The 12,490-nt window shown below is 39.0% G+C and overlaps 1 protein-coding gene across 1 annotated transcript in view; it reads right to left on the bottom strand.

Moving 5' to 3' along the window:
• NEMF (nuclear export mediator factor) overlaps positions 1 to 10,953 on the bottom strand; it is a 53,084-nt gene extending 42,131 nt beyond the window's left edge. Inside the window, exons 1-4 of the mRNA XM_077761270.1 lie at positions 10,847 to 10,953; positions 9,941 to 10,009; positions 9,694 to 9,796; positions 6,692 to 6,817 (exon numbers count right to left, since the gene is read on the bottom strand). Coding sequence (XP_077617396.1) covers positions 6,692 to 6,817; positions 9,694 to 9,796; positions 9,941 to 10,009; positions 10,847 to 10,905 — 357 coding nt within the window. The 5' untranslated portion in view covers positions 10,906 to 10,953. The remainder of the gene's footprint in view (positions 1 to 6,691; positions 6,818 to 9,693; positions 9,797 to 9,940; positions 10,010 to 10,846) is intronic.
• Positions 10,954 to 12,490: the final 1,537 nt, after the last annotated feature.

The following is a 12,490-nucleotide window of genomic DNA, read 5'->3' as shown; positions in this document are numbered from 1 at the left end:
ATCTGGCTCTGTGCTGACAACTCAGAGCCTGGAGCCTGTTTCGGATTCTGTGTCTCCCTCTCTCTCTGGCCCTCCCCCACTCGTGCTGTGCTTCTGTCTCAATAATAATAAATATTTTAAAAAATAATTAAAAAGGGGCGCCTGGGTGGCTTAGTCGGTTAAGCGTCCGACTTTCGCTTAGGTCATGATCTCGCGGTTCGTGGGTTCGAGCCCCGCGTCGGGCTCTGTGCTGACTGCCAGCTCAGAGCCTGGAGCCTGCTTCAGTCTGTGACTCCCTCTCTCTCTGACCCTCCCCTGCTCACGCTGTCTCTCTCTCTCTCTCCTAGAAACAAATAAAACATTAAAAAAAATAATAATAATAATTAAAAAGATGTTTAAAAGTAGAAATAGCCATGTGACCGGTATAACTCATAATAAAAGGCACTATGATCTTAAAAAGGTTTTTAAAAATTTAATAGTTATATAATCTTTTCAATAAAAAAGAGGGGGGAAACCTAATGAAAATAAAACTCCCCTAAGAACGTAACCTTACAAGTTTATTACAGACAGTGAAGACAGGGGTAGTTGTAGAATTAAAATACAAAGAAGCATGCAGATAATCCCAAATACTCTCTCAATTCCTTAGAAGTTGGTCAGAGAAGATAGTGAAAGTAGCCCCAATCTCATGTTGGGGATGACAGGTTGCAAGATATGTGGCTACAGACGATAGAGTCACCATCCACCTTGATCAGAGATAGAGATACCAGAAGTTACTAGGTGTTGAAAGAGTAATAATACCTACTGCTAAAAGTTCTGACTTCAAAGCATTCATGCATTTAACTTAACGTAAGCGTTAACTAGGGGCACCTGGGTGGCTCAGTCAGCTGAGTGCTTTGAGAGAGAGAGAGAGAGCGCGCACACATGCACATAAATAAGGGAGGAGCAGAGAGAGAGAGAGAGAAGGGAGAGAGAAAATCCCAGACAGCCTCCATGCTGAGTGAGATTCCCTTTCTCTCTTTTTCTCTGCCCCTCTCCTTGACTTGGGCGCGCTCTCCCTCTCCCTCGCCCCCCACCTCAAAAAAAAGCAATGCAAAGCAAAGCAAACTGGAGAAGGAAAGTTGGGGTGGGGGACTGGAAAGAAGTCCACATAGTGTCTGACTGATGATGTGACTTGACATGACTTGCAAAACAGACCTAACTACAGAAACTGGCAGAGGGAAGGTGCTCAATAAATGTTTGTTGAAGCAAACTGTGCAGTTATCAAGAATATCTGGCAGATTCCAGTAAGGCAGTAACTTTCCTAAAAGTGTTTTTGCCTTAAACCAGGGTTTCCCAAAACTTTTCTGTAAGATGACTCCTCCCTACCTCCATAAAAAAAGAACTCTGTGAGCAAGTAAGTTGGAAATTCTGTGTAACATATCTTTCTCTAGGGGGTATACCATCACATTATTAACAACACTGTTAAGTCCTAGAGTTTAAAAAAAATTTCCCCCTTTATTTTATTCTCAAAGGCCCTCAAATTTTAATGGCTATGGGACCTATTTTTCTAGGTACACCTATTATCTAGGGAAGATACTATCTAAGAAACATATTTTGGAAAATACTGTGCTTGGCTCTGATGTATATAATAAACTACTTTCTAACCTTAACTTACTTTCTCCAGCATCTTTCTTTCTGAAATTTTATTGCAAATTAATAAACTGACTTTGTTAAATAAATCTGAGCAGTAATCACCTCTTTAACTAAGGTCTGATCGTCTCTAGATAAACCATACATCAAAATTCCAGACACGAAGGCTTGGCGATCAAACCCTGGTATAAAGAGAAGAAAAAGCAATCTTCAAGATCTACTGTAAGCATCAACCAACCTACTCTCTTAGATATCACAATGACCACTGAAAATTCCCAAGCACATACTTTCATGTATAAAACCCTTATCTCTATTTCCAACTCATCAATAACTGGACCTCTGAAACCTAGGCAGAATGCATGCCAATATAGCTCAAACCCTTCAAAATAGAAAGGCCCTAAATGCAATGGGGTATCCTGGGCTGGATCCCAGAAAAGAAAATGGACATGTACTAGAAAATCTGGTAAGATCTGAAAGAGGTCTGCAGTTTAATTAACAGTCATATGTCAGTGTTAATTTCTTAGTTTTAACACACGTACCATGATTATGTAAGATGTTAACATTAAGAAAAACGAAATGAAGGGTATACAAGAACTTTATATAATCTTCACTTTTCTATAACTCTAAAATTATTACAAAATGAGAAAAGGTTGTTTAGATTTTTTAATTAAAAGAATTTATGTTTATTTATTCTCAAAGACAGAAAGGGAGCGTGAGCAGGGGAGAGGCCGAAAGAGAGGGAGAGAGCAAACCCCAAGTAGGCTCCACACTGCCAATGCAGAGCTAGACGCAGGGCTCAAACTCACTAATCCATGAGATCATGACCTGACCCAAAACCGAGAGTTTAATGCTTAACCAACTGAGCCTCCCAGGCACCTCTAGATGTTTTTTAATGATAGCAAAGATTACACAAAATCATTGTATGAAAAGACTTTTTACATATCATTAAGGTCTAAGTTTCAATTGAAAAAGAAAAAAAATGGAAAGGCCCATGCCTGGTACGTAAGTTTAAACTTAGAATTGACCTAAGCATGCCTGTAATCAGTTACATTCTAGAGACTTTTTGCCTGACAAATGAAAAAAAAAAATTGTTCGTTTTGTTTTGTTTTTGATGGTGGTGAGGAGAAGGAAAGAGACCACAAATAGGATACCATACATAACAGTGGTTACCTTGGAATGAGGAAATGGCTTAGGCTAGGAGTGGTAAGATTTTCCATTTTAATTCTATGCACTTGTCTATATACTGAAAATGTATTCATGTACTACTTGTGTAAACAGGTTTAATTTAAATGGTAGTCTAGATAATTCTAACCACTGTCCTACTGAGAAACGGAAAAACTGGACAAAATACACAAAGCTTGTATTTTAAGAAATCAAAAATGCAAGCAAGACAATAAACCTTCATAGAACCAAAACCTAGATGAAAACTCAAAAATATTAGTCCCACACTTGAGACTACTTTCCCCCTAGGATCATCTAACAGTTAAGAAACAACTGATAGGCTGAGAAGCTGAGCATAAACTTTGATAGACTCACAAGACAACTAAGGGGAATAAAAACTGGAGTTCAGAGTCCAAGTGAAAGGTGACTGGGCCGAGAGTGGGGCATGGGTATCCTGATAAGGCCTGAGAAGTCCAGCTCTGCAGAGTGACTCATAGAGGCTGCATCTTAAGGGAAGGGATGAACAAGAAATAAATATACCAGATTTTCCAGGCCCAACTTCTAACCAATTCTTTTTAAAAAAAAAAAATTTTTTTTAATGTTTTTTATTTATTTCTGAGAGAGAGAGAGACAGCATAAGCAGGGGAGGGTCAGAGAGAGAGGGAAACACAGAATCTGAAGCAGGCTCCAGGCTCTGAGCTGGCTGTCAGCACAGAGCCTGACATGGGGCTTGAACCCATGAACTGTGAGATCATGACCTGAGCCGAAGTCAGACGCTTAACCAACTGAGCCACCCAGACGACGCTAATCAACTCAATTCTTGATTGGAGTAAGATAAGCTGGAATTATTTGTGCCCTTAGCCACTTGTCAAAAGCAATTATCTTCTCTAGAGAAAGACAAGTCATTCTAGATCTGAGAATACAACTACTGTTTTTCCTAATCAGTTCCTGGCACACACGGAAACAACCAGGCATGTAAAGAGACAAAATAGTGTAATTAAAATAAAAAGAAACAACAGACAATAAAAACATACCAATTCCAAATGATTCTTGTGTGATAACAAAAAATTTGTCAACTGGAAGACAGGTCAAAGAAAATAGGGCTGAATTTCCCAAAACTAATAAAAAACATCAACTCAGTTTCTAGAAACACTATGAACCCTGAAAAGAAGAACTCAAGTAGGCATAGGACAGCGAAACTACTGAAAGCCAAAGACAAAAGAGAAAAAATTTTAAAGCATCCAGATAAAAAGGCCAAATTATTTTCAAAGGAGCAGATTTTAGTAGAAACATTTGCCAGAAGATAATACACTATTATTGTAACTATGAAAATTTATTTAACTAATTAATAAAAACAACTAGATGGTAAAACTGGTTGTAAGAGAAATGAAATAAATTAACTATTTACTATGAAAGAGAATAATTGTAGAAGATTGTCAATTCAAGGCAGTAAGACTGTAACCTTTGGGTGTATCTTTTCTCTAGACAGATACAATTTGAATCTATACTACATGAAATTACTTTCATTGCTATCAGGCAAGAATGATTTGCTACCATCAGTTTTCAGTTACTATCAGTTTTCTACAAGTAAAAGTCTACCTTTATAGAGCTGTTTAAAAAAACAACAACCCCAATCAAAAGTAAATAGCAGGGGCGCCTCGGTGGCTTAGTCGGGTAAGCGTCCGACTTCCGCTTAGGTCATGATCTCGCGGTTCGTGGGTTCGAGCCCCGCGTCGGGCTCTGTGCTGACTGCCAGCTCAGAGCCCGGAGCCTGTTTCAGTCTGTGACTCCCTCTCTCTCTGACCCTCCCCTGCTCACGCTGTCTCTCTCTCTCTCCTAGAAATAAATAAAACATTAAAAAAAATTAAAAAAAAAAAGTAAATAGCAAATCAAAGGTACACATCCCTAGAAAAAAACATAGAATGCCTGCTAGACAACACCCAGGACACTAAAATGACATTTTTGTCTTTTTTGTCTCTTTTCAATACTTTTTTACAGTCCTTTCTCATGATAACATCTAAAATTATTTTGATGACAAATATACATCAACACAAGCTACTCTCACTACATCTTGGCCTGATTTAAATAGGTCCAGCAAGAAATGTTAATTAACATAAATATATCTCCTCTGATGATAGTCAGCAAATCTAGAGCCACAAGGTATGAAGCAATTAATAAAGCCATAGTAATCACTGCTTCCTGGAGAATTCATTAAGAAATTTAGGATTTTATTTTCAAAAGCTTCTATTATTCCAGAGATTTAAAAATTAGCATTTGAAACCAAACAAAAAAAAATCACTACTAATTGTGTCAGTGATAGATTTATAAATGTAGGTAAATTTCTCTGTCAAGTTATTCAAATCTACAGTTATTCAAATCTATTCAAATTCTTTACCACCAATAGGCCAGGATCACATGTAAGCCACGAAACAGGTGAAAGACCAGTTTCTCAGGAGGGCTTTGTGGCCACTGCTTCTGCAAATAAAATATAACCTTTGTTCCTTAATGATGAACTTGTCATACCTACTTAAGTGAGACTTATTCACAAATAGGACACCCTACGTGTGACCTTGTTTGCACAATTTGCCTAATTATATCTTGGTAAAAGGAACTATAAATTCTTATTGAACCTATGTACACATGCACCTTGCCATTAGCTGTAAAAAAAAATCTCAGTAAAAGACATTTGTTCCTAAATTTTAAAGCATCAATGAAAGTAAATTACCTTTTAATTATATATCACTTGCAGAAGTGATACATAAGAATTAAACAATAAATTAAACAATAAATTAAACAATAAGAATTAAACAACTTGCAGAAGTATAGACTAATAAGGATGAAGAGAAAGGTAAGGGGCTCTATCATACACCACCATAAAATACTCATCATAAAAATAATACCAAAAGTATTCTGAAAAATAATTAACCACAATGAGATTCTTCCAGTTTATTCAGTCCTGTGTAATTTATTCTGATCATTCTAGGCCACAGGTTAGCACTCTTAGTTTCATGAAAGCATTTGCTTCTAGATTAAAATGAGTCTTATAAATCCTAACTTGGCCCTCTGATATATTTTGGCATGTGTCTGCACAATATTGGCTCAGACAATATGAATCTATTATATAAGAGCAGGGGCCAGCCAACTTTTTTACAAGGCAAACTTGTAAAACGCCAAGACAGTAAACATTTTAGCATTTTCGGCTACATGTGGTCTCAGTTGCACATTCTTTTTTGTTTTTTAAGAGTCCTTTTAAAACCTAGCCCTTCATAAGCTCACAAGCTTGAGTTTATCAACTCCTATTTAAGAGTATCTGGTATCTCCTTCCTACCAAGGTTCTGAAATTGACTTCTTTGTTGAAGACCCAATTTATCATGACAAAATTAGAGACACAGAACAGACTGGTAGTTTTCAGGAGGTACGGATGGTGGGAGGAAGAGGAGTGGGTGGGTATTACCATAAAGGGGTATCACCAAGAAGATCTCTGTGGTAGTGGAAAAATTCTGTATCTTAATGGTAGTAATGGTTGCATGAATCTACAAAGGGGGTAAAAAGAACAGAACTAGATGCATACATTGTACCAATATCAACTTCCTGACTTTGATACTGTACCAAGATTATGTAAAATGTAACAACTAAAGGAAACTGACATCTCTATCTTTGCAACTTCCTGTGAATCTCTATTTCAAAACAAAAAAGTTTTTAGAAAATTTTTTAACAGAGAGTACCACACAAATTTCAATTGACCACTCAGTACCCGAGACCACAAACAAAAATCAGTTTCAGATGGGCTGCAGCTGCTGTGGCCTACAGGGGAAGGGGCAGAACAGTCACTGCCCATATTTTACAGTATAATAGTATTACACAAATAATTAACAATACAACAATGAATTATCCTTCATCTCATCACCCAAATTTAACTTACCCTATCATAGAGCTCAATGATTAAGTGATAAGCAGCTTCATCACTTCCAAACTGAAAATCTACAATTCTATCCACACCAAGCTGTTTTGCACTGACTAATCGCCGACTCTTCAAATGTTTTCGGCACTGGTAAGAAACAGAAGAAAAGAGCATTTATATAGTAGAAGCAAATTCCTAATCATTTGACACTGGCTTGTAAATAAGCTTCTTCTTTTCATTACCATCAAGAATAGCATTTAAAAAATAGTAAACAAAAGCCTGCAGATGATTATCAGAGGAAAAACACTTTCTGTCAGAGGACTGTGACTGCTAACTCTGAAACAGTGTTTCTACCACCGCTGTTTTTCTTACCCTCATGACCTCCCTCAAAGCCATAACATTTTTTGTAAAGCCTCTTTCCAGTCCCATTTTTTAAATATCCCAAATTTCCTTAGTGTTCAATATTAATTAGTAGTTTCCACCAATCTTCCAGTTTAAATACAAATTCTGAACCATGAGCTTATTGGTATTCTGTAAGTTATTCCTCATTAGTTAGTGAACATCCAATTACCTTCTATTCCCACAAATGTATTAACATAGCCCAGACCGGATTTTTCTGGTATGATCTCCAAAGCTTTTGACCAGCTTAGCTCAAATCCAAATATAATAATTCTTATTCCTTATCAAATCCCATTCTTCCTAAACGTAGTCATGATGTGCTTTTCTTATCAGCAATTAAAATAAAATTAACATTTTAAACGCAAATACAAATCACTTGGCAAACACCTATTGCTTTAGATTATATGTGCCATCCTTTAGCACAAATATTTAAGTATAACATGAACCAGAAACAAGACTACTCTGTAGTGCCTAAAAAAAATCTTACAACTGTTTCTGATTCTTTAATTTGAAAGACTACTTAGTCAAGACCAGTAAGAATGCTTTCAAGACTCAAATTCAAGACAAATTTTACAGAGAAGTTAATATAGTCACCTTAAAAAATACATATATATACATCTCTGTGTGTGTGTGTGTGTGTGTATATATATACACACATACAATCATTCTTAGAATTAATGCCAACTCTTTCATAACCAAGAAGACTTCTTCTCCAGACCTAATAGTTCAAATTGACTAAAATTCTCATTTTATGTACTTATATATCAAGCAGATCTAATAACCCTTTCCAAACTTCTAACAATCTCCCCTTCATGTATTTAATAGTTCTGATATTAGAGTGGTCTATAATGATTTTGATTTAAAGTGACCTACATATAGGCTATTTTTAAATTCTCAGGGGAAAATCACAAGCCTCCCAGAGGCCCCCAGTAGTATTTTTATTCAAGAAAAACAAAGTTAAAATTGAGATAAAAGGCAACCTTGAAAGGAACAGAAATCCACACCATGGGATGGAGAAAAGGGAAGATTATTTACCATGAGTACAGAGGGCATACAGTACATATGTAATGCTTGTTTTGCTTATTTCCCTGTTAGCAGCTTGGTGAAAACAACTGCCTGTCAGTGCCACAAAGCTATAACTGGCATCCCCAAATGTGAGAATGAACAATCATTGTGATTTACCACAAACTGAGCATTACTGTGCCATGCAACAGTAGCAGCTCTTTATTTCAGATTATTTATAAGGTGCTTAACACTGTCTACTCCACTGGAGGGTATCTCTTTATATATTTAGATTTACACGTACACCTAACTCATAAAATTCTAACATTGTTATTTTAGAGTGTTTGGCCTCCTATTGGTATAGCCTGATTTGGGGATTTTTACACAATCCTGGTATCTTATCACCTGTTACATCATCTGTAAAACTAAAATAACTGTTCTTCATATCCACTGATGTATTAAACAACTTAAAATGTACGTTATTAGTTTATTTTAAAAAGTGCTATACAAATACCAAGTGTCACCATTATTAAGGACAATTCCCAAAAGAACCATTTGGGGTTACTATTAAGTGAATTAAACTTTTTAAGAGTTTGATCATTTTGTGACAGGCCTTGTGATTTGGGAAACACTTACCTAACTTGTAATCCAAAACAGATTCTAAGTTGCTGGGGATAAGATTCTTCTCTGTAAAGCCTCTAATGAAATAACACAATGCCAAAACAAATAAATTTCTGAAGGAAAGTGAGGAGGAGAGGAAGAAGGAAATTAATACATATGGAGCCCTAATATGTGTCAGGCATTGTGTTAGGTGCTTTACATGTTACTTCAAGTAATCCTCACCAATAACCCCATGAGGGAGTTATTATCCACATTCTAAATTTAAAGAAGCTAAGTTTCAAGAGGTTAAGTAACTTTTCTGGGTTATAAACTTACTTAGCGGCAAAATCATTAATTCAAAGTTAGGTATATTTGATTGTAATTTCTTCTGTCCACATAAACTTACAGTATATTTGTTATGTCAATAAATGGACAGGTAACATGTTCACAAATGCAGAATCTCTGTTTTAATAGGAAAAAAAAAGCAAAGGGAGAAGTGAAAAGTAAAAAGATATGATTGGTAACATACTAATGTCATTGAGTATTTCAATAAAATACAGATTGGCAGCTCATAAGTGAGCCGCAGAAAACGAGGAAAGGGTTGGGGGTGGGCATATCACAGAAAACCAAGAATACTAGAAGACAGGCTATGGATTCAGAAATTTGGGAACCATGAAAAGTGAGAAACTAATGAAAATGATGCTTTACAAAAATTAACATTGATCGAACAAGGAACTGCTTTGATAGCACGAAGTACACTGTAATTAAAGGGCTTTATGGGAATGTTATACAAGCTTAAGCTTGAATAAGGACTGTGGGAACTGAAAGATTTAGAGCATACTGGGGTGTGAAGGGTAACAAGAAGTCAATAAACATCTACTTTATTCATCCCAGTATCTATCAACTATTTTATCTCTACCTTATTTATAATAGTAAAGGAAAACCAAACATTTTAAAACTTAATTGTTAGTGACCAATCTCAGGGCCTTAAAATTTAACTTCAAGTATAACTTAAAGTTTACCTTCATGGCAAAACTAGATGGCATCATATTCTTAGGCCACTCAAATTCTGTTGTGTGAATTCGTATGCCAGATTCAAGTAAAAGTGTAGCTTTAAAGTCTGGTCTGCAGAAGAAAAAAGTTAAATTTTTCTTTAGGGCATTTGTCAACGCTAACTCAGTAAAACAGACTAAAAGTGCAGGTTAAAAAAACCCCAATTATGTCACATTTAATTACGAAAGATCAAACAAGCCTGTAAAATGCTCTTACTTTTGAAGACGAATAAGGTAGGTCTTATTATCCACATCATAAACATTGTTTACTCTCATTCCTAGTAAGCTGCAAGAAAAAGGAACCACGTAACAACATTTGAAATACAAAACTTCACTCGAATTAAAGCCGCAGGAAGAAGCAAGCCCTTCAAAGAAGGGATCATCAACTCTAAGGATATGAAGTCAACCAGGGAGCAGTCTAAAGGCCATCAGTCAGTCACTGAGCCCAAAAAAAGTGTAACTTTTTAAGAACAAAAAGTTAAGACAAAAAGATCAGCCCTAGGAACACCATGCAATGCCCTGCGTCCTTGAAATGACCCAAAATTTCTAAGCAAACAGTAAAATCGAATCCTCTTTATTACAAAAGAAAAAAAAAGGTAAACAAAACTCTGGAAAAATGACAAAGGTCTCGCACAGCTGCATAACAGAAACCAGACTAGAATCTGTTACTTTCCGCTAAGACGCCAATCTTCCCTCTCCTAGGAGTGACCAGTGTCCAAAAAACCAGGCCTCCAGTCTGGAAAGCCCTGAGGCAAAAGGCTGCCGGGCATCCCGGCGTCTACCAGGTGTCTCCTGTCTTACTAAACGTTGGCCGCCGGACCCGGGCAACTCAGGCCAGCAGGGCGAGAGCTCGGCGAGGGCCCCGCCAAAGCCTGACCCAAGACTTGGCGACACAAGCAGCCCGCGAGAGCGGGGTGTGGGGGGTGCGGACGCTGGGGTCCCCCAGGTGTCCTGAGGGCCACGGGAAAGATGTCACGCGCTCGCCCACCCAGGCCTAGCCAGGTCCGCAGAGGAGCACTGGGGGATTAAGCGGCAACATCAGGCTCATCTTTTTTCCACCATGGGGCACCGGCCTCTGCCTTCTGCATTCCCCGCAAGAGCCTGGTCACCTATCGCTCAGTACCTGGCATTCAGCTCCGCGAGTACCGCGCGGAGGTCAATGGTGCTAAAACGAGTCTTCATGGCGAAGCCTGAGGGTCGCTACAGCAGTTTTCTCCACTGACTCCCTGACTCAACGCCGCTACTCTTATGCGCAGGCGCACTTGGCCGAAATCTACGGCCGCGCAGAAGACCCAATATTCCTTGAAGCGAACGTGTTTGTGTCGCTTATCTGAAGAATTAGGCTATCGAGTCGCCGTCAGTTAGGTTTTCGTTATACCAAAACAATTAGAAATAGATCCAAACTATTCCCTAGAAACTGGATTCCTTCCTGGATAGCTGACGGATAGTCCGGTTACCTTCCCTCCCGTGTTTCAGGACTCAAGCCCACCTCCCTAGCGACCTCTGCTGGTCGTAAGAATTTATGATGAGAGCACTGGGAGCATTTCCCCGAAACGGGCGGTAGGGTTCGGTATGCAAGAGCAACGAGCCCTTTCCATTGGTTAATTGGACGAGTAGAATTTTGAAATGTAATGAAACGGAACTACCCGACAATTACCCGCAACTACCCTCAACAATTAAAGCGAAGAAACGTTCAAAAAAGAGTCCCCATTGTGATGGACGCTCCATGTCTTGTGGGATTCTCGTCTAACCTTGGTCTTGGCATCCCCTTGCCTGCCCATAGGGCCCGTGTACGATAGAAACTCCGTAAACGCCTCGCAACCTGAATATTCAGGTGTTTTGCTACATAATGATGAAGTCAAATACAAAATAAGAGAAGATCGCCCCACCATGGGGGACTCACGGGGTAATAGGAACACTGTCGTGCAAGAATACAAGCATGCCACTTCTCGTTGTGTTATGATAGATACATGGGAAGAACGCAAAAGAGACGGGGTCTCGCTATGTTGCCCAGGCTGGAGTGCAGTGGCTATTCACAGGCGCGATCCCACTACTGATCAGCACGGGAGTTTTGACCTGCTCCGTTTCCGACCTGGGCCGGTTCACCCCTCCTTAGGCAACCTGGTGGCCCCCCGCTCCCGGGAGGTCACCATATTGATGCCGAACTTAGTGCGGACACCCGATCGGCATAGCGCACGACAGCCCAGAACTCCTGGGCTCAAGCGATCCTCCCGCCTCAGCCTCCCGAGTAGCTGGGACTACAGGCGCGCGCCACCGCGTCCGGCAAGCATCCTGAGTCCAGGAAGATCCTTCAGCCTGCCGGCTGCAAGACATCACAACTTCCCCCAGCGGAAAGCTACTGTAAATTTAAAGGGCGCTGTTGCCATTTCAGAAGAAACCGGGAATTGTAGATGCTACCGGACGGACGGTACACGGCATTACTGCTTCGCAGGGTGCAGTAAACCACGCTGAATAGCTCAAAATGTGAAAGAAGCCATTTGAGAGTTTAGGAAAGAGTGGAAACCAAGTTGACTGTGCTCCAGACAGCAAAAATGATAGGCCCAGCTGAACATAAACAATACTGAAGTTATTATGTTGGCTCTGAAGGCATCCCAAAAGATCGCCTGAATATCTTGCATAAAAGCACATGAGTAAAACTCCACAGTGAAAGCGACAACACTCAGGTGTTTCTTTAAAAACAAAAACTGAAGTACACATAGCAAAACTCCCTCCTTAGGGCACTAGACAGATAAGATAGGAGCGGGAA

Source organism: Crocuta crocuta, unplaced genomic scaffold (assembly GCF_008692635.1).
Source record: "Crocuta crocuta isolate KB4526 unplaced genomic scaffold, BGI_CrCroc_1.0 scaffold163, whole genome shotgun sequence".
Classification (NCBI taxonomy): domain Eukaryota; kingdom Metazoa; phylum Chordata; class Mammalia; order Carnivora; family Hyaenidae; genus Crocuta; species Crocuta crocuta.
This window is presented reverse-complemented; position numbering and strand designations above follow the sequence as displayed.